The sequence below is a fragment of the Delphinapterus leucas genome, chromosome 12 (genome assembly GCF_059928025.1).
Source record: "Delphinapterus leucas isolate spDelLeu-1000000601 "Yukka" chromosome 12, BTC_Dleu_Yukka2, whole genome shotgun sequence".
NCBI lineage: Eukaryota > Metazoa > Chordata > Mammalia > Artiodactyla > Monodontidae > Delphinapterus > Delphinapterus leucas.
In genome coordinates this window covers 74,501,717-74,525,145 of record NC_143140.1, presented here as the reverse complement: position 1 = coordinate 74,525,145, position 23,429 = coordinate 74,501,717, and the positions used below count along the sequence as shown (strand labels likewise).

At 36.0% G+C, this 23,429-nt stretch overlaps 1 protein-coding gene across 9 annotated transcripts in view; it reads right to left on the bottom strand.

Moving 5' to 3' along the window:
- Positions 1–23,429, bottom strand: part of ADGRG6 (adhesion G protein-coupled receptor G6) — a 151,546-nt gene that overhangs the window by 46,655 nt on the left and 81,462 nt on the right. For all 9 annotated transcript variants that reach the window (XM_089922065.1, XM_089922061.1, XM_089922067.1 and 6 more), the window contains 11 exons: positions 20,772–20,857; positions 17,463–17,515; positions 16,379–16,441; positions 12,830–12,972; positions 9,824–9,935; positions 8,444–8,508; positions 7,643–7,853; positions 6,168–6,339; positions 4,684–4,824; positions 2,296–2,415; positions 598–643 (listed from right to left, as the gene is read on the bottom strand). In XM_089922065.1, the coding sequence (XP_089778191.1) occupies positions 598–643; positions 2,296–2,415; positions 4,684–4,824; positions 6,168–6,339; positions 7,643–7,853; positions 8,444–8,508; positions 9,824–9,935; positions 12,830–12,972; positions 16,379–16,441; positions 17,463–17,515; positions 20,772–20,857 (1,212 nt within the window). The remainder of the gene's footprint in view (positions 1–597; positions 644–2,295; positions 2,416–4,683; positions 4,825–6,167; positions 6,340–7,642; positions 7,854–8,443; positions 8,509–9,823; positions 9,936–12,829; positions 12,973–16,378; positions 16,442–17,462; positions 17,516–20,771; positions 20,858–23,429) is intronic.

Below are 23,429 nucleotides of genomic sequence, written 5' to 3'. Positions count from 1 at the left end.
CTTATAGGGCAGAGGTGGGCGGTTTTGCTGCTTCCCTTCCCTTCACAGACATCTCCATACTTCACACCTAGTGATTACCCTTAATTCTGCCTTTCTCTCTTGACTGTCAAATGTCATTCTGGAGGCAGTTCAATTCTTTCAAGTAACATGTATCCATTATAACCAGTCCTATAGTTACAATCCTCTAATATGCTTTCCCCCCATAATCTGTGGTCTGGAAGCTGGATTTTCAATTGCAGGCCTTGTGCACATCAAATACTCTCCTCAGAAGTGTCCTAGAAGAATGTGGTCAAATGTACATTGACATCCATCTAAAAGTAGCAACAAAAATGTAAGCTATAGTTTATAAATAACTGCAACCAGAGGTGGTTTGTTTAAAAAAAAAGTCAAGTCTGCCTATTTCTTCTTGCAATGAAGAAAAAGTTACAGAAATTAGAATTCGCTTCCCAAGCTACCTAAACTAAATTTTGCAGCTCAGTTGCCCTCACACTTACATTGCGACTCACTCTGATTTGGGATGGAATTTTAAAAAAAGGGAGTGTCTAACAATGTTGAAAATTCAGTTGTTATTAAGACAGCCAATATTTTAAAACGTACCGTTTTTGTTCAGATCCCAGAAGGCACAGATGGGATGAGGCACAGCCTATATTAACATAAGAACAAACATGTGAAATTGTGTTTCAAATAAATGAAAAATCATACAATTTGAACATGGGAAAAGAGTAAAAATGCTAAGGTTTTCACAAAGAAATAGGTCATAATTAGTCACGGCAATATGACCAAAGAACGGCATGCAGTTTAGGGGTTTGCTCTCACAGACTTCAAATGGAAATCAACTATAACTCCAGAGGGATCAGGTTACCACTTATCTGCAGGTTACTAATTATGTCTCATCATAAAGTGCAATTCTCAGCACTTAGCAAGGCTCTTTACACTAAAATTTCACTTCATCTTCAAAACTCTCCTTTATGACTAGGTATATGCTCAAAAGAACTGAAAGCAGGGACTCAAACAGATATTTGTACAACCATGCTCACAGCAGCATTATTCACAATAGCCAAAAGGTGGAAACAGCCAAAGTACCCATCAATGAATGAATGGATAAACAAAATGTGTGTGTGTCTGTGAGTGTGTGTGTGTGTGTGTGTGTGTGTATGTGCATGCAATGGAATATTACCCAGGCTTAAAAAGGAAGGAAATTCTGACACATGCTATAATATGGATGGAACTTGAAAATACCAAGTGAAATAAGCCCATCACAAAAGGACAAATACTGTATGATTCCACTTATACGAGATACCAGAGTAGTCAAATTCATGGAGACAGTAGAATGGCAGTTTCCAGGGGTTGCGTGAGGGGCGATGGGAGTTGTTGTTTCATGGGGACATAGTTTCAGTTGGGGAAGATGAATAGGTTCTGGAGATAGATGTAGTGATGGTTGCAGAACAACATGAATGTATTTAATTCCATAGAACTATACACTTAAAAATGGTTAAAATAGTAAATTTTATGTTATGTATACTTTACCACAATAAAAAAATTTTTATAGATGAAGGAGCTGAAACAAAGGAGGCCAAAGGGTAGAACAGGGAAGTCTCAGAGGTTTCGTGACAAAGCAGGGCTAATTCTTAGAGGACTTCAGTTCCAAGCCTTAGTCCTTATCAGCCAGCTCACTTCCCGCCTGCCTTCCTGCCTGCCTAATGGTCAAATCATGACTGGGACCCTCTATAAATCACGGGAAAACTGTGGTTGGGCCATTTAAGACAATAAGAACCCCACATAATTTTATCAAATAAACAGATGACAGCAAGGGTAATGAGGCAAAAAAAAAAAAAAAAGCACAACATTTGCCAAGATTTTAGACAACTGCTAAGCTCCCAAAAAATGTCAACTCTCTTCTGTTTCTCCCATTTCCCTTCTGCTTTCCTAGTTTCAGTATTCTCTGACTTTAAAAAGACAACCAAAACCTTTAATGACACAACTGTGCATCTACATCTAAGTTAGCTGAAGTAATTATACGTTGTTTCTCTAAAGGTGTGACTCTTTCCTTCACTCTTACTCTCTTTCAGATGACTGAATCCTAGACAAGACTAACTCACCCATCCCACCCCTGCCCTGCCGCCACTGTTCACCAGGACATTACGGCACTACCTGACTAGCTGGTCTCGCCTTTGTGGAAAACTGCGCCCTGCAAAAAAAGTACTAGTTACTTCTAATCATATATTTTTAAAAAGGCCCCACAATTCTATCAAACAGTCTGCCTCTGTTCCATGGCTATTTGTAGCTTTTCCTTACCTGAGTCCTTGTATGTTTGATTTTAATTCGAACAGGATCCTTCAGATCCTGGATAGTAATGTTTCCAATACTGCATGCCATCACATAACTCACTAAGGTGCCTTTCTTGGTTCCTACATCCTTTTAAAGAAAAAAAAATTGTGTATTAGTCAGAAGTACACACTTTTATTTTATTTTGGTGCTCCAAGATAAGCAATCTGTCAGCACTTTTTACACTTAAGATCTTCAGTTATAGAACATCCTGTTTATAAGATCAAATTGCTAACTTTCCTGAAAGAGCTCTGCTATTTCCCTTATTATAATAAATACATTGAGGGAACAGTATGAACCAATGCTTTAAGGCGATGTTCATAAAACTTCATTCTTCACTGTTGTGGCTGATGCCAGCCAGTTAAAATCTGAAACAATGCAAACCCACAAATAATACATACTCATAAAAAGCTATGAAATCATTAGATCATTTCCCTATCCTAAAAAATAAATGAAGTTGTTTTCCTTTAGAGAAGTACCAAGGAAATATGGTGTGAAAAATAAAAATCAATTCATCTTTCATGTCCATGACAACAATCTGAGTGTTTACTAACGTAAACCTAGATGTAATTCTACAGGATTAAAGCCCCACCAGAACTTTTACCATCTCTGTCTGCACACTTGCCGGCATCTGTAGCTTCCACTTCAAAGATAAGATGTCAGGAAATCAAATTAGTGAATCTGTGCTGCAAAATGACTGGGACCAGTAGACTGTTTCTCCAGCAAGACCATCACCACTTTCTCCTTCCCTTTGTGTTTCCTGTTGAGCCTCCTGAATTTCTCTACCACAGCTTATAAATCAGCTGTTTTGGAATAATACAGGATTCCTTAAATGCTACCTAGCTCTCAGAATCCAGAATATAGCTTTTTATTACATTTGTGTGGTCTCTCTCAATAAAGTGGCTACGGCTTGGGGATACCCAGCCTTTCCTTTAAAAATACTCTTATGCTGTTCCCTGTGTGAGGGGAGTACCATAGAACCCTTACATTTTTTTCAGTCTGCCATAAATTTACTTTAAAAACCAAACATATGTTTCCTAATAATGTCGCTGATTGGGAGATGCCAAAGGAGAAAGAAATGATCGCGTGAGAAGATGAGACTCAAAATGAAACTGTGACAGATTCTTACAAAGCTAAGACTTCTCCCAACTCCTCCGGCTGGGCTCCACCTCTCCTCTCAATGGCCCCCTCCCCCCCATTCACATCATCTAACACCTACTACATTTTTCATATTATTATTATTATTATTTTGGCTGCATTGTACAGCATGCAGGATCTTAGTTCCCCAACCAGGGAAACCTCTGCCCCCTGCAGTGGAAGCGCAGAGTCTTAACCACTGGACTGCCAGGGAAGTCCTCTTGCATTATTTTTAAAGGCGACATTGTTATAAGCCTCAGGTAACTTTAACAAATGCAGTTTTACGTGTTTGTAGCTATTAAATCCTTCAGAGCAATTGCATGTAATTACATTCTTAATCTGCTCAAAATTTTTATATAGCTTGTTCTTAAACCATTTGCTGATAACATTTTTAAATTTTTGAGTTAATGACTGTAAATGATTCCATGGTCCTCCTTTTACTTCCCTGTAGCCTCCTTTGCCATTCCTCTAAACATGACATATGGCACAAGTCTTTTAAAAACATTTCTACTGGCTTTGAAACTTGCAGTTCTCTCTTACATAAGTCACACTGTTTGATATACACAGGTATCTTCAGTTTAATAGGTAACTTTTATTGAAAGGGCTCGGTGAAACTGATCAGAACGGGTTGTACTTTCAAAGGCAACCAGAGGTCACCAGTGTTTGCTGGCAGGGGACTTTCTAGTATCTGGAAATGATGCCAATACAAATGATAATATGTGCTCAGCACAATGCCACCCTACTCAGGGGATGTGGGAAGGCCAAAGGTCATTTGAAATACTAATGGGAAAACTGATTAAAGCCAAGAATGCTGCTCATTATGTAAACAGTGCTTCCTGCTGAATTAAAAAAAAAAAAATCTTTCCTTTGGCACACAATTTCTTTAACTCTGAAGATCTAAATTGCTGGAGAGCACAAAATACTTAACAAAAGAAATAATAAATAATAACTTCTCCACAAATTCCATTTCTAATTGTATCATGCAAGTCTTAATCTGATTTATTTAAAAACCTTAAATGAACACATCCTATTAATAAGCATATAATTATCTAAAATAAAATATTTAAACAGTTATGTTAAAATTTTTCAGTTTTGAAAATACAGTAGATTAATTTTTCTATACCTCTTGATATGTTTTCAAGAAATCTGAACTTTTATCTTTCCTTTTGAGCAATGACACTCAATTTACGATTGAAAAATAATAATGTAATGAACTCTTACCTGGAAAAGTCCAGTTTTATTGAAGAAAGTAAACTGTGCTCTTTTAACTAATACAGAATCTTCTTCACTCAGGTTCTCAAGCAAGTTTGGAGGCAAAATTACAGAAGCCAATGGATCCATTTGTCCACTCTCAAAATCCATCTGTCATACACACAGAGTATGTCAGTTGAGTAATCATATTTAAATTGCAGGAATAACTTTACTCCACAGGAGAGTAACTGCCAGCATCAACTTGGCCAGGACCAGGGCTCCCCTTTACCTCCGCCACAGTCACTGCCCTCAAGGCTGAATCCCTTACAGACAAAGGCCTGGATCTCATTCGCATTTTGCAAATGGGGCAAAACGGGATATGCACTGACATTAACTAAACACAAACTGAGAGATCTATAAATCAGTTGCCATTTTCAAGTATAAGAATTAGACTTACACTTTAATAGATTTTGAGCTTTTCTCAAAACACACTACCAGAAAAATAACTACCAGGAAAAAAAAAAAAGACGAGTTAATTTGTTTGCAGAGAATGAGTATCTTTGCATAGAGGAAGCAGCTGAAGTTTTCTGAACATTCTTGGGTACCATTTTTACTGAACCCACAGATCAGGCCATTTCCTGCAAATGGACTTGAAATGAGACGGAGGCTGACCACATTTTCACTCTTAAAATGTGAATAGAATTACCCAAAAGAGCTTTTGGTCCAAAGTAGAAAAATAAGTTCTTCCTTATATTCAGATTTAAAAAAATATTCTATCTTGGTTTATCTCCACAGTTAAGAAGCGTTAAATGCCACTTATGTGTTCTCCCATGTCAAGGGTGATGCTTCAATCATTTCATTTGCCCACGTGGCTAACACTGTCTAGCACACAGTAGGAACTTGAAAATTATTTGCTGAAGCATCACTTGAACAGGTCAGGGAGGATCTCCATTAATCTGGCCCCAGATTTCGTGTTCAGCCTGCTTATCACTTGCCATTCCTCGCCTTCTATACCATTGGTTCTCTAAGTACGATCCTCATACCAGCAGTACCAGCAATATCTGGGAACTTGTTAAAAGTGCAAATTTTGGAGATCCACTCAGATCTACTAAATTAGAATCTCTGGGGATGGCATCCAGCAATCTGTTTTGATAAGTCCTCCAGGTGATTATAATGTAGTTTGAGAACCACTGGCAAAGAGAATATACCATGCATCTTCCCACCTTTGTGTCCTTAATAAACATCTTCTGATTGAACAACTCCCCATACCCCACTCTCAATAGGGTGGCACTCACTCATAATTTAATGCTTAGTTCCACTATCACCTCCTGATGAGGGTAAACTGAAAGTATACCTCCTCTCTGCATCCACATGTCTTATGGTTACTACTGCTGTTAAACAAACTTCGGACTAGCCTTCCACCCCTGGAACTAAGATGTCGTTGCAGTAGCAACTAGCAGATGATCAGAGGTTTTAATTCGTCGAATTAATTAAAGAAACCACTGGCTTATTACCTGGAAATATGATTCATTATTGCTTGGAAGACCAATGCTAAAATTTGAAATTTCATTGGTCTCTGGGGACACAGATGATACTCCAAGAGCCAAATTCCGAGTTGTGATATTCACATGCGATGTGCTATGTAGGTCTATCTTGAAGGCCAATTCATCAATTGTTTTTAAAGCTCTAAAGAAATGACAAATAATACCACTGTTAAGTGACACATTTTAGGTACTTGCACACATGTGATTTCCTGCAGGACAAAATACAAACCAAATAAAATTGTCCTTAAACTTTTTCATCTTAACATGAATACCCACAACATTCCCCCAAACCACAATAACATCAGTTAAAACACTGAATCGTGGTGATAAATTCATCCTTAAGAGAAATACGTGCTTTAAGGAAAAGCAACAATTAAGTCATCCTAAACAAATATTCTGTTTTTCATCTGTTTTAGCCTTTCTTTCCTCATATGAAAAATACCCTTCCTACTTCATAACTGAGTGAGAATCAAAGGAGATAACATGATAAAAGTATTTTTTGAATTGCAAGGCCCTGTAAAAAAAGTTTGTAATTGTTATGTGCATAAGGTAAGTTAGGGAATACATTTTAACAAAGACAAAATTTTCATCAAAGAAATTTGGTTGAAAGGAAGGAAACAGAAAAAATTAAATATCTTAATACTAACACGCTAACTGAAATAATTGGATACAAACTGAATTGTGTAAAAATAGGTATATTTCACCCTGCCCTAGGCATTTTCATTTCAGAAGTATAACAGTCACAGAGGTGTGGCAGTTTTGTGTCACAGTCTGTAGGATAGTGACCTACGGCGACCAAGTTATGCCTAAAATATGTGAGCTGACTGCTAACTGTCTCCTTTACAAGCAAAAAGAAGTGTCATAAATTTATATATATATATATATAACAGTTTATATTTTGAATTAACACCAGTTAACATTTTTCAGATGTAAACATTTTTCAGATGTAAAATGAAATACCAATTATGTCTTTTTTTTTTTTTTTGCGGTACGCGGGCCTCTCACAGTTGTGGCCTCTCCCATTGCGGAGCACAGGCTCTGGACGCACAGGCTCAGCGGCCATGGCTCACAGGCCCAGCCGCTCCGCGGCATGTGGGATCTTCCCAGACTGGGGCACGAACCCGTGTCCCCTGCATTGGCAGGTGGACTCTCAACCACTGCGCCACCAGGGAAGCCCCCAATTATGTCTTTCTGGGACTATTATCTATCCAGATCGACAATCCCAATCAATTTGTAAATGATTTTCTCAGAAAAAAAAAAACCAAAATCAAAAACAGAACTTTGAAGTTTATTCTGTGAATGATCTTGGGAAATATCAATGGATCTTCTAGAGATTTAAATTATGAAAGCTGGGCACCAAGCATTCAGATCTGTGAGAAATTGTATAACAACATGTGTATCCAATAAATTTTACTCTCCAGAAGAAAACAAACAAACAAACTTACTCAGAAGAAGACTCAAGCAAGTCTCTGTCTGGACTGGTTAAGATATTAGAAAATATATTCATTAAAGTTGAGCCAAGCGTTATATCAATGTTTTCTTCTTTATTTACAATCCTTTTGACCTGTTCTACGATGCTGGTGATATTGGCTGAGTTTAATGTCTGCCCATCACCAGTTAAATTTAAAATCTGATTGGCAACTTCATTTGCTTCACCTAAAAAATGGCAGAAGAACAACATAGAGTTTTACCTGTGTATTATGAGCATTTCCAGGAATCCAAAACATAGTATGGTATTTCACTTCATAGTAAAGTAGCAAATCACGTTTCCTGTGTGTACCCCTTACCACAATATGAACAGGACAACAGTATTTCTTTATACTCAGAAACTAATTTCTCTCTTTAGTAAGACACAAATTGTGCTTTTAAGCAACTTAGGTAAATAACTTGGAGGGACCAATATTCACAAATGGTTCTAAGAGAGATACCCCCAGAATCACTAAATAAGTATATATTTGCTGCTTAAAAAAATACAGAACTATAAAACATTGATACAAATTTTAATTTATATATTCTCTTCTCCAAAATTTTATTATGATTTTTAATCTCCTACAGAATGAATAGAACAGAAAGTCACAATGAGGCAAAACAGTATTTTCTATCTTGAGTGAAGCAATCATTTGCTTAGCTTTTAATATTACAGTGGTATCACAGAACAGAAGAACATGTTTGAAGAGGATGAAAACCGTGAAGCTCGAGGTCATCTCATTTTGCCTTTGAGAAATGAAGACAAATCTCTCACTTACTTGAGCAATTGGAGATATCAGGAGGACCCCAGTAAGCTAGAGATGTGTTGGCAGGGTCATGATGACTATAAAACAAACAAACAAAAATGGTATTTTAAATATTTGGCATAAATGACACTATAGCTGACAAAAATTACTTAATAATAAGCTTTAGAATTTCCCTTAACATCTAGGTAAGTTTCATTTGAAGATAAGACTATAATACATTGACATAAAGCTCATATTAAAAGTTCTTATTGGAAAAAAAATCAGGTGCATGCATCAGGGAAACAAAATACTAGCAATAGCCTATTGTAACCTAGGCTACATCAGGTTACTAAGGTTAAAAGCATAGTTGGTAACGTGGATCAAGTACTGCTTTAAGAGCTTTCCAGATAAAATCTCATTTTGATTTCATTTAACTCTGTAAAGCAGATTATAATCCACATTTTAGAGATGAAGAAATAGACTTAGCTAAATCAAGGAATTTTCCAAGGTCTCACAGCCAGGAAGAGGTAGAGCTAGGATTCAAATCCATGTCCGCAAGGCTCTGAAGCCCCTTTCTTTCCTCTCCACCACGTGTCAAACCAAGCAGTGGGGACAAAGTATTTCTATGTGGGCAGTTTCAGTGTATGAATTTCCCTGCAAGAAAACTCTAACTGAAGGAGGGTGGAGGGTGAGGAACTAGATCTGACTTGTTATTCGGTGAATCCTCTGCAGTCAACTTGTCTGAGGTTTCCGTTCAATATTTAGGAAAAATCCACACCCTAACAGTCTCCACTAGCAGACTGCCCTAACCTGGATCTTGTCTTTATTCCCTTACTGTCTCTTTCCCCTTCCAACAGTAACCACTCCAAAAAGTTAAAAAGACTCAGAATGTCAGATGTATGCTATGAGGCTGTGAGTTTGTTCATCCACACATAAGGTGCTTTGCTCTAAAACCACCCTCTGGTTTCCAAATTGCTCTGTCTTTCTTTGGAGAAGCCTAAATTAGCATGTTTCTTGGAGAGAGAAAAGAAAGGCTTTTCTTGGTAACCTACCTGTCTTGTCTTTACCTCACATGGATTTCACATACACAACAGAGATTCCCGCCCTTCTTTCCAATTAATATACACTGCACGGGAACTACGGTGCAACACCTGTAACCCTGGGAAGGTAGGTTACATGGAATTTGCTGGCAAGAGTCAGGGACTTCCCAGGTGGCACAGTGGATAAGACTCCACACTCCCAATGCATGAGGCCCAGTTTCGATCCCTGATCAGGGAACTAGATCCCACATGCATGCCGCAACTAAGGAGCCTGCCTGCCGCAACTAAGGAGCCCACCTGCTGCAACTAAGACAAGGCACAACCAAATAAATAAATAAACTAAATAAATATTAAAAAAAAAAGAAAGTATTACCATGTCCGTGAAGCATAGAAGCCCGGCTTCCCTGGACAGGGAGCATTGTATACAGAAGGTTGGATGGCTGGCCATTTATAGCCTTTGGGGTCCTCATCATCATGACATATACCTATGTGAAAATATGAGAAATATTAACCTATATTTTGAAATTAGAGGTGCAAGATGAGAACAAGACAACAATGTTGGTGATTAGGTATTTATTCCATGCAATACCAAAATACTAGGTTTTTATGTTCAGAATTTGTAAAAGTTTAGAAGTTATGAAAAATAAATGTTAACTACATTTCATATTTTAAATTACATGTTACAAAACTATCAAATAAAAAAACACACTTATGCAAGTATAAACATGAAACTTATAATATCATTCTAATGTAAATCATTAGTAGATAAAATTAGTAAAACAGAGGTTTATTTAAAAAAAAAACTACATAAACTGAAAACTGTCCTGAAAAATTCAAAATGTAATTTAATCTTTTTCAAAGGGGAAAGCCTATAAAATAGTGCCTCAATAGTGTTGTCATTGAGTTGCTAGCATATTTTATGGAAACATTTTCTAGCTGCTCTGAAAGCATATTTCACCTGGAAGTTTGCTGGGGGAATGACAAGAAGACACCTGTAGGCCACACATCGTACACACATGCCTTCATCTTCAAATCATCCCACCTGTTGTTTGAAAACTCTCCAGGCGAGTTTTATGACATAAATCACTCAGATTTTACACTTAAAAAATATCAAAATAAAAGCACTATATCAACAGCAACAACAAAATCTCGTATTTCAGTACTCAAAAATAGTAAGTTACACTAAGACTACTGGGAACCAGTATTGTAGCCACCAACTGAACATTTAAATAACTTTCCCATTTATATTCTGAGTTTTTTTTCCAATTGGTGGAAATTTTTCTTTATAGACCCACTTGCAGAAGAACAATAAAGTATAGAATTTAAATTAAGTGGTATAAATTACTTGTCTAAGTAATTCCTCAGCCTCTGAGGACAGAGATAAGGTTGGTCCTCATGAGGCTCCTTTGCCACGTACAAACTACCAGTCGTCAAGCTCCTTCTCTGTGGAGGCCCTTATGTGTGAAAGGGCAGCGTTTGTACTCTGCTCATCCCCAAGAAGCTCTGTTTATTAAATAAACAAGCATTTTCCCACAGAGGCTCAGAAACTGCTGTTGTTGATGACGATAATGATGATTTGCATTCTTTAACCTCAACGAGTTCCATATACATCCATCCCTCAGTATCCTCGAGCGACTGGTTCCAGGAAACACACCCTCCAACACAGAAACACACACAAGACAACAAAATCTGAGGAAGCTCATGTCCCTTGTGTAAAATGGTGTAATATTTGCAATAACCTATGCACATCCTCCTGTATACTTTAAATCATCGCTAGATTACTTATAATAACAAATACTGTGTAAAAGCTATGTAAATAGTTTTAAATATAATGTATATTTCAAGTTTTGATTTCTGGAACTTTCTGAATTTTTTCCCCCAAATATTTATATATTTTTTTTTGTGTAGTACTCAGGCCTCTCACTGTTGTGGCCTCTCCCGTTGCAGAGCACAGGCTCCGGACGCGCAGGCTCAGCGGCCATGGCTCACGGGCCTAACCGCTCCACGGCATGTGGGATCTTCCCGGACCAGGGCACGAACCTGTGTCCCCTGCATCGGCAGGCGGACTTTCAACCACTGCACCACCAGGGAAGCCCCCCCCCCAAATATTTTTGATCCAAGGTTGGTTGAATCTACAGATGCAGAACCCGTGGAAATGGGGGGCTGACTGTAACTGTGTATGTTGACACATTAGAGATGGGTGGTTTCTCACAGAAGCAAAGATGCCTGCTTCTTTATTACATTGTGATTCTGGCCTCAGCCATAATTCTGCTCTTAGAGGCTGAGGAATAGCTGCTTCCCCCACTTCAACCTCCTGCATGTGTGTATAAGGAAATGTGTCAAAGTTTCCCTTTCTTTTGAGCTCTACTAATATACCTAATCAACTGTCATCATAACATTAGAATGATAATGTTATTTTTTGTTATCCATATTTTGATCATTTACTTTTCTAAAATACACCCATCAAGCCTCATTTGTTTATTTATTCAAGTATTTAAGGGTTGGGGGATATGCTGGTTGCTGGGGGGAGGTAGGAAGTGAGGGTGTTAGAAAAATAAGATGTGTTCTCAAGCCAGGGGAAATTCCTGTTTAAAGAAAATATATGAAGCTGTGGACAGCTTGAAGTGGAGTCTCCAAGACAGCGATATCTATTCATACATGATGATGTCAGAAGAGGCTTCATAGAAGAGGTGACTTTGGACTGTCCTTAATACTATATCGTTGATCATCAGGTGGGCAGTGAGAGGAGAGGAGAGAAGTGTGGGCAAAGACAGAAAAAAGAGCACTGCACGTTTGGGGAGGTGCTCGAAGCACCACACCTGTGGCTGGAGTTTAGGATGTGAATGGCATCCAGGTGAGAACTGAATCTAGGTCCAGGATAACTCCCAGATTTCTGGCCTATTCCAGCAAAGACGGTGGTATCTTTAATGGAGACAGAGAACATAAGAGAAGAGGATGTTTTATAACACGAAATAGTCTTTTATAAGATTTACCTCATTAGAGATCCCAAATGCACACACACACACACACACACACACACACACACTTTATTCCTAAAGTTGAAGCCAATTCTGCTCAAGGTTATCTTGGCATTTTGCTCATATTCTTAGTATTTTCATAATAGGTTCCTAAAATAGGGTATAAACTTTCATCTGCCTCTTTCATTCCCTTGGATTCACAGGTATCAAGGTACTACCTTTTATGCTAACCTTGTCACCCATTTGTTAACAATGTCACCAATAGGATGAATTTCATCATCAGAAAAAAATAGCTTTAAATAAGCAAACGCACAAAGGAAGAATATTTTTGTTGTTGTTTCAATTAAACCTGGATAGTAGTCACATAAAACACATATTATAAAAAAATTAAAGGCACTTACCCAGTCGCCTCACGTTCACTCTGTGTAGCCTCAAGCCCTCATCCAGGGACTCATTATTTCTTAAGAGCTTCTGCTGAATTGTTCTTCCTTCTAAATCGGGATTGTTGGTAGCATTGTAAACTAGAAGGGCCAAAATCACCAACCTAGGAAAACAATTCCGATAGAATTGTTGGTGGTGCTATTGACCAGTTGGTTGTTTTTTGGGTGGAAAAATAGAACATTTGGATATGGTAGTAAGAGGGTGACCATAAAGTGCTGAGACTGAAGAAATATGCCAAGGCACTCAAAGACTTCTGCCACTGCACAAATTATAATGTTAAAAAAATCTCAATATGAATAGATTTTATAAGATACTGCCTGTATCATCTACCATATCACCCCATTTCTTTTGAGAAATACTTTTAAGTAATGTTTTACAGCATACATGCAAGAAAGGCCATATTTGTGGTTAATTCCACATTGTTTCTTTAAAGCAAAAAATAAAGTTTTTCAAGCAAAATGAGAATTTCAACTAATCTGACTAAACTTTTAACTTTTGAAATTATTAAGTGTTATTGTTTACAAATACATTACAATTTTTCCAGAATTGTGATAAATGATTTTCTATCTCCATGAAGTATTTACTAGTACTTTGTACGCTGAAAAGTTACAAAATAAGTACTTGAAATTCACTCAGTGATTGGTCAGCATATCACTGAAGAAGTTTATAGACTGCCTGACCCTGCATGTCTTTAAAAAGAAAATATCTCTATGGAAAGCAGAGACATATCCTAAAAGCCCCACCAAAACTTTGGTTCTACTATTTGAAGTAATATAATTTTCTCTTCTATTGTAATCACAGCTGTAGTCGAGAGCAGAAATCAAAAGATGCCCAAGTGAACTCAGTAGAACTGTGTTACTATGACGTCCTCAGTGGAGAGGCAGTAGCATATTTTATTTATGAAATTCTGTGGGTATCAGTATAAATGAAATAGAGTAGTAACATATTTGTGATGCTTAAAAAAAGAAAAATAAGTGAAATGTTTGCTATTCAAGGTTAGGTGAAATTTAAAAGTGGCCCTATTTTTTCCCTATCTGTGCTAATCTCAAGGACAACATACTTCACAATTCTCATAATTCACTCTGAAAAGCTATTTATCTCTAACATCATTTACTGCTTAATGTTCATATATGAGTCATGTTTCAGGATGAGACAAACATAGATGTGAAATATAATGGTGAATTGTGATAGCTTAATAATTTGTTCAACGGCCTATTAGAAAAAAGTATCCCTTGATTAAATTATTGTTGGAAACTAACCTTTGCCACTCCAGTAACTGAGAACTTATAGTTGGGAATATGACCTTTCACTTCCTTTGAAGGTTGAGAACACAGTACAATGTGGATGGTACTGACCCAAATTCAGCAATTCAAGAATGACCGTGCGTTTTCACAGGTCTTATCTGTGTTGCTTTCCTCTCTCATCCTGGAAACTGAAACTATTTTATGGTTCTGTAAAGTCCAGTTCTATCTGTTGTTACTATCAATTGTTCTTTATTTGAATAAACCAGTCTCTGCAGCTTTGGTTTCCTGTCTGTCTAGGTAATAGAGTATGATAGCATTATCTACAGCTAGGGTCTGTGTTAAGTGTAACAATCTGATTGAAAGAAAAGGTTGGGAAAAGAGCGTGTGTGAAGACTAGTAGATTGTTGTTTGGACAAAAACTATGAGAGACTATAAAAGTTCATCCATGAACATAAAAGAAACAGCGAGCAGAAAGAAAGAAATGGAGGTAAAACCAGTAAGAACAAATTTTAAAGCAATGCCGGAGTTCATACCAAAGAAAAGCAAAATGTGTGGATTTTCCCATAGACATTGTCTAAGTTCATTCTCCCTATAATTTTCTGTAAAATTACCCATTGGTTTGACAGACAGGAAACGGAGATTCCATGAACTTAAATGTTGTTTGAACAAGAGTTTCGAAGGTGCTGACACATATTCATGACGGCTGATTTTAGTATTGTCAGGTAGTAGAAGAAATCACTTTAGGTGGGACTACAGCATGGCAGCACGAAGCCAGAAATCCCGGCTTTTCATATTGGTTGGTTGATCTTGGGCAGCTCACTGGGTCTTAGTTTTGTCACTGGTTGAAAGGGCAGGATGTTACCTGCCTTATCTATGTCAGGGAGTAATTGGGAGAGGGAAGCCAATGAGCCAGTGAATGTGACAGTGCTTGGAATCATAAAGTGCTGTGCAAATGTAAGGAGACACTGCGGTGAAGGTTACAATGAGGATGAGGATTATGCTTCCAAGAAGCATTGGTTTAATATATTTATACTTCCGAGAAATATGTTATTTGGCTCTTCTTATAAAATGGCACTGTTAGAATCTGAGTTTGAGCCCTCTGCAGAGGGTATACCATTGGAGATACCCTGAACTAGGGCTGCCACGACCGCAAGACAAAGTGTCCAGCAAAGGGATCCAGATCATCACTGGATCCATTATTCAAGGCTCAATACGATCTAGCAGTAAGGTTTGGAAAAAAGAAATTATTTGCCTAAATAGAGGAGAAAAGTCCTGTTACCATCAAGAATACAGTGTTAAAATACATTAAATACATTATTTGTTCTTTAGATCACAAAGGAAAAGGAACAATTCCAGAAAATAAAAAACAACTTTCCCTAACCAGGTGGCCCAATCCAGTCTGTTGAATACTTACAGAAATAAGTTTGAAATATAATCTTAAAGACGTGTTTTTCTAATGCTGAATAGAAAAAGAAAAAAAAATAAGAAAACTCTCTAGTCAACTCTCATATGAAATTTTATTACTAGCTTCTCATAGTAAGAATGTATCACCTGAAAAGAGATGTATTCCATCATTATAGTTGTAAATACATAATATTAATTCAGTCAATTGAAACTGAGTAAGAGATGTGAACTTTTGCTTTTCAACTAATATTTTTATTCTGTGGAGATGCAATATATTACCTGAACACAACTACATTTATTTCATGTAGGAGTTTACATTATTTTTTAAGAACAGTTGGCCTTTAAGTGCCAACTATTACATATGGTGAACATAGCCATTAAATTACCTGCCTGCATAAGTCATGACCTTGATATAAATTTATAAATGAAGACTTCAGAAAATTAGCCGATGGCTTTGAATGCTGAAAATATCTCAGCATCTATCACCCATATTATTAGATGCTATTGTACATAAGTACCTTACTTGAAATAACACTATAATTATTTTCTTTCTTTGAAGGTCTCTGAAATTTCAAATAAGAGGTAATTGGTTATCATAAACTGGAAATACTAAAACTAACAAATGTTCTACTTCTGAATTATTTTTTATCAGATGTACATTTCTACCCAGTTTGCTATATTACAGTTTTAACTACAGGAAAAAAAAGAAGACTGTCCACTAGAGATAAAGACATAATTTAAATATGCCACTGGATTGAAATGTTTCTCTCCTACCGCACTGATTTCATTTCTCTACCAGACAGTCAAAGCAGAGAGCAAGAGAAAGATGTTACATTTTCTGCAAGACGTTGCCAGCGTTACCTTTGATCATTCACAATGCTTCTCCTCACTTTAATCTTGTCCTCTCCAGTGCTCAGGTGAAAACTAAAAATACAAATAAGTACATTCATTATCAGCTTCATCTGCTGCACGATCAACAACAAAATTTGAGGACGTGAGAGAAAGAGGCAGAAAGGACATTCTAAGTCAGTGTTTGCAAATGTGTGTTCTGAGGTCCTAGTTCTTTCATATGCCTGAGACGAAACAGCTCCATGGTCAAATAAAGCTTGACAGCTACGTGCCTTCTCTCTCTCTCTCTAAGATTCATGATGCATATCAGTACACGAAAGAACCTGAGATGCTTGGATATACAGAAACTTGCTTCAGTTTGTTTAATAATTTAGCTCCTGAACTAATTTGACTTTTTGATCCCTTTTTCTGTGTTATTACATCTCTTAGGTTCACAGAAAACATGTTTAGGGTTCATCAAATACACTTTAGAAACTAATTTAAGTATAAAACTGTAAAAACAAGGTGCAGAGGAAGACAGGTGAATGACAATATCTACTAGAGATTCAGTGGAGTGTTTAAATAGAAGATTAGTGAAAGATAATTTTGAAAGGCCAAGTTGCAATCAGACTGTAGATGTCTTATCTTGTAGAAAAATCGTCTCCAAACTGGGGTGCCTGCAACCCAGGGGGTGCTCTAGATGATCTACTGGGGTGTGAGAAGCAAGTAACAGAACTTCCATTTATATTTAATTATCCTCTCAGTTTATGATACATTATAACATAATATATTGGTTAAGTAATATACACACATGCATATATACAATTTATTTAAAATCACAAATATATTTTGGAAGTACAAACTACATTTTAAAAAATGATTGGTATCTACAATCAAAATTTTTAAAACCATTGCTGCATCATTGAAGCTTTTTGTGCAAAGAAATGATATAATATAGAGTTGTTTTAGAAAGATTATGAATATGGTGTGTGTGTATGTCTGTACTTACATGTATGTGTGTGCAGGAATAACCAGAGAGAGGGGGGGAGAGAGAGAGGGAGACAGAAGTATTAGATTAGACACTACTTTTAATTTCTCAATTTACTCTGTCATTTACCTGATATTAACCACATAAACAGTATAGTTCCAATTCTGGAAGGTTGAATTGAGCTGAAAATACAATAGAAAAGGATAAGTTTGAGTAATACTTTTAAATAATTAAAAAACAAATTTAAATCCAGTTTCTTCTCTCCCATAAAGTGTTACTGAAATAAGACCCTGGGAAAATTCCAAAGAGCTAGAGCAGTGAAAGAAAGTACAGATAACAGTTACTAGATCACTGTATGCCAAGAACCTTACAAATGTTATTTCCTTCATTCTCACAACAACTAATGAGATAGGTATTATCTGCACTGTCCTCCCACCCATTACACGAAGAAACTGAGCTTCACAGAGATGAAATAGCTTGACCAAGCTGCAACTAAGAAGTAGCAGATCCCAGATTGGAACCCAAGTCTTGTCTGTCTGTAAACACTATACGTTCGTCTCCAGCCCCTATTATAAAGGGCTTTCTCTGTAATGGGCCTTCAAATTAGCTGTAACACTGAAAACTTAGCTGCAATAGGGTACACAGGGAAGATGAACACAATACACGCCTTCCATATTCTTCATTCAACAATCACTGAAATGCATTAACATGTTTTTCTAGCAATTACCATGTCAGAAGAATATTAGTAGTAAGAAAAATTATAAGTTAACGATATAAACCTTTAAAAAAACAAAAAAGTTCAACATTATGGGGAACTGTGTTATAATTGTTATGTGGTCATTTAAAAATTTTTATGTGTCTCAGCACCAGACTTTTTAATGAAGCAATGGATTCCTCTCAGTATAAATAGAAACCTCCCATATGCATTGTCTAACACAATCACAGACCAACATTTCTTTACTGACACTAAATTCTCTTACTTATATATCTCCTCCAAAGGGTTTTTTAGGTCTTGTTTCATACACACGTTTAGCCTTCCTTGTAAGCATTTTTAAAATGAATGTAAATTCTAGGAAATTCTGGCAAGAAGTATTAAATTATTTTTAAATTATAAATAGTAATAATATGAAACAGTATGAAATAGTAATAATATGAAACAATAATATGAAATAGTAATAATATGAAATATATTTTCCTGTTTCCAAATATCTGCTCTGGTATCTTACACCTTAAGGGAATAGTGTCCATTAAAGTTTAGCTTCAGATAAAAATGATGTTATGTTGAAAACCATGCATGAAATAAATATAAATGTAAAATTATACCTTGTCTAAAGCACAAACTTTCCAATGAGTGCTAATTTACAGAATTAATAATATTAGAAGTGGTTCCTTTGAGAATAAAAATAAAGAATTTTATATTTTGACTAACACAGCATTGTAAATCAACTATACTTCAATAAAATAAGTTTAAAAAATAGAAGTTTTATCTTTTGAAAACATTCTGACTTTAAAAAAGCAGAGAGAAGAATGCTGGAAAGAAAACAAGATGCAAGATTATACTCATTCAGTAAAGCCCTTTCTTGCCTTTAAAAATAAGACTATGTTTTCCTACCATTCTTCAAATATCTATCTATATCAATATACATATAAACATATAACATATAAACATATAACATATAACATATAAACATAAACATATAACATATAAACATATATATGTATGTATAAAGTATTATCACCACTACCTCTTATTGTATTGTTTAACTTTCTTTTGCTACCAAGGACACACTTATTAGACAGCTACCATGTACGAAAACCCACTTTTCTTACTTCAGAATGTTTACCCAAATGACAAATGACTTTTTTCACAAAAATTGTCTGAACTGTAGTAGTACATAAAAACAGTACATGGTCTCACAGTATGCTGTAGATAGGAAATAAAATAATAGAAAAAATAGAAACCTATGGAAAGTTAAATTTTTGATATTGTTATAGAGAAGAAGAAAATTTTTTTAACCCTTAGGCTGTATTTGTAAGAAAAATAAGAAAATAAAATGCTTAGGGTTTTTTTAACTGGAAATTACCAAAATTTTAACCAATAGAATGCTGGTTAAATAAATTATAACCCAAATATCCATCAGCAGAAAACTTGTTAAATAAATGACTAGAGAGCCACATAATGGAATATTGTACCCTGTTTTTTTAAAAAACGATAAGGACGGTCTCTGTGTACTGATACTGCAAATCTGGCAATAACAAAAATAAGTACAGTGTGGAATGGTGTGTGCAATATGCTACTTTTAATATAAAAAGGAAAAAAAAAGGATGTATAGTCATTTTCTTTTACAGTCGCAAACAAATTCTTGAAAAACCCAAGAAAAACTAACAGTGATTTCTATGCAGACAGGTTGGTCTCCAGGCAGATGAGTGTCAAGGATGGTGAAAGATATTCATGATATATCTTTTTATATTTAGTGGTTTTTGAATCAAACACTCAATTAAATAAAAAAATAAGAAATGTATTTTTAAAAACAGCGCTGAACAAATGAATGAATTCACTGCTTGTTCCAGCCAACACCTGAAGATAGGGCCCATCTCCCAGTCTCTGTGGGAGGATAGGAGCCTAACTTCGATAGGCACCAGTTAGCAACCCCAGAAGGGTTTTTTATGGACCAACCACCCCTCCCACTTTTTTGTAATTTTTCACTTTCCTGACTCTGTTCAAGTCCCTACCATTCCTCCTCCCTCCACCCTCACTGTTCCTTTAAAACCCCCAGTCACCTCTGCACAAATCAGAATGGGGCTCAGCACGTTCTCCTACTGTCAGTGGTTACTGCATAAAACCTGCTTTCACTGCTTTAAAAAGAACAGAACAGGGCTTCCCTGGTGGCGCAGTGGTTGAGAGTCCGCCTGCCGATGCAGGGGACGCAGGTTCGTGCCCCAGTCCGGGAAGATCCCACATGCCGCGGAGCGGCTGGGCCTGTGAGCCATGGCCGCTGAACCTGTGCGTCCAGAGCCTGTCCTCCGCAACGGGAGAGGCCACAACAGAGAGAGGCCCGCACACCGCAAAATAAAATAAAATTAAATTAAATTAAAAATAAATTAAAAATAAATAAATAAAACAGAACAAAAACAAAGTGCTGAGAATGTATGGATATAACAGTAAATAAACATACCTCTCAAAACACTTTTCCATTTGTGAGGCACCTTTCTTATTTGACATAATAGTCTATTAGGCTCTTTCTTGTCCTTATTCAAATGTATCTCTCTTTCTATTCAAAAGTGCAATATCTCACTTATATATCTATACATACATTTATAATGAATAGTATCTATGTTTCAGTATGATCTGTGGATTCAGTTAGACAGTAGAGTCTTTTCCAGATTTCCAGAGATTAAAGTCTTAAAGCCAATAAAGAAATTTTACAATTCACTTACCCATTCGGCCACCTTGCTCTGTACTTTTACCTCGGGGTGATGAAGGATGTTTTGAATCTCTATGAAAATTCTATAAATAATTCCATCTGTCCATTGGAAATAAGATTTAGTCCATTAATTATATTTTACAGTCATATACTTATCAACTTACACTTACAAGGACATGATTTCATACAACTTAAAAGAAACGCCTTCTACATAGGTACAGAAAATTTACAAGATATTTTAACTTCATTCTCATTGACCTTCGCAACTTTTTAGAAGTAGTTATCATTTAGTTTACTCTTATGAAGTCATTGCTTCTAAATTATCACCTGCATATGTTTCTTCATATTTTTTAATTCTATAGAATTCTATCTCCTGTATGTAAAATGGTGATTTTTCAGGTACAATTTGATTTGTTGTAACAAAAAATTATCCTTTTTTTCTATATTATGAAGAATGATAGTTTGGAATGTGAAAACTTGAGTAAGATGATGGGCAGAACTTAATTTGGAAAAGAACAGGCATCACATATTTTTGGCCCACAGCCCCTTATCCTCTCTGTCCTCTTTCCCCTCTTCACTAAAGCAATGACTTCCATTAAGTTATTGGGTTGTATTTCACCAGATTTTTTATCAAAATTCTATAAATGTAGTCATTTGTATCAAGTAAAGGGGGAAAAAAGAAAATATTTGCAGATGGAATTTTAACTGGACTCACTTGCTTTTAAAAGAAAATCCTATGTCAGAAGGAGGTTCAGCTTTTTTTTGGGGGGGGTGGCAGGGTGCAATCTTTAAAGTAGTCTGCCATATATATATATATATTTTAAAATGAAAATCAAACTGACCAGCCAGGGTTTGCTAAATCTCTCTCTATGTGTGTTATAGGGTACCTTACTAAAAGTAGCTAATGAGAAAAAAAATCTTTTTAAAAATGGTAGGTTATATACAGAAAAAAATATTGATTCTTCATTATTGTCAATCAATCATCTACCTTCATGCTTACAAACATGAGAAAAATATGCATAGAAAATGTAAAAGTATATAATTAAAACAATGGGAAATAGATTTAATGAAGATTTGGGGGAGGCAGTAGATAAAAGTACAAAAGTATGCCTCTGGGAACTCCGAAATCTACCAAAATGCAAATTCCAGTCATACTCCTAAAGGAATGTTTTTCCACTACAGGGGTCAGAAACTCATGCTAAAATAAATTGCCGCTCCCAGGTATAATAATATAAATCTATGAAATTGGTACAAGTCCAAGGATATTTAGTTTAATTTATGCATACTATTATTCCAGCTTCTAAAACTCTTCAGGTATTTTAATGATCCTGACCTCATGTTCCTTTAAAAAATATTCTGAATGAAAAATAATTCCAGGAGTATATTTAAAATAAATGATAATAATTCAGACCAAAAAACAAAAAAAAACCTTTTTACACTGTAGCTCTCATCATATCAAATCATGGACATTCTGAATGAACGAGAGGAAATTCAAGTTGCAGATGTCCAGGATTCTATATTGATGTCAGGATCTGAGGGCTATTTTGGGCATGTTCCCCGGTGCCAATAAAGTAAGTGACAAGCTACCACTAGATGGAGACCTAAAGCATGTGTTTATGTTAGGAGTTGTATTCCTTCCCTCTCAGGAGAATCCTGCAAAATACTAAAAATCAGTATTTTTAATCATTCACATTTCTGAAATTTTATGGAAGCATCCAAACGCTTAAGATGTTTTTCTTAAAATTTAAAGTATTTCCACACTTTTTTCCCAATTCAGTTTTTATAAATAAGAAAGACATTACATATCAGAGTCAGCCTATACATATCAGAGTCAGTTTATAAATATATGACTCTCTCTAGAGTCACACTGCTTATGCTAAATAAAATATGTGAATATACCAGAGAACCTACCCCTAAGTGTTAGAGATTCTCCAGTGCTGTAGATCGTTTTCCAGTAGTCTCTCTTCAGAAGCCTCAGAATGAGGTATATATATATTTATATATATATATATTTAGCAAAAATTATTCAATAGTGTCTACTGGTTACACTTATTTAAACTTTTTGGATAACGTAGTCAACAAGTAATCCTAGGAAATGTCCAAGAATGAACTGTCAAAGCAAGATAAAATGTCCACTGGAGGGGACATTTTGGACCGCAGTGAAATAATTCTCTCAAGCATTGACATTACAGAGAACGCACAACTAAGATACACTGATGCAGGCTTTTCCCTGTCCTCCTAGTAGTCAAGTTGCCTTCTCCTATAGATGTAACAACTCACATTGTGTCTCAGTAGAAAAGCTATTCACAAATCTTCATATGTTCCAGACACTTCAAAAGATGTATTGTCCTAATAATGACATCCAAGCCTGAAGAATTTGTGATAGCCTTTTTTCCAATTAGATAACTCGTCCAGCCTCACAAAACTTCAAAGTAGAAACCATTGCTTGCCATAACAGATGTGGTATCAAAACATGTTCCTGTCTGTAGATCTTTCTCCAATTATCTTTCCCCTTTTTTATCTTCTTAACACTCTCCTGAGAGTTTCTTAAAAGATATAGAAATGACAGACACTACTTTATTCTCCATTCAAGGGTATGAAATATAGGTTTGAAAAGGTAGGCTTTAAAATATACATTTGAAAAGATAAATGTTAAACTATAAACCAAATG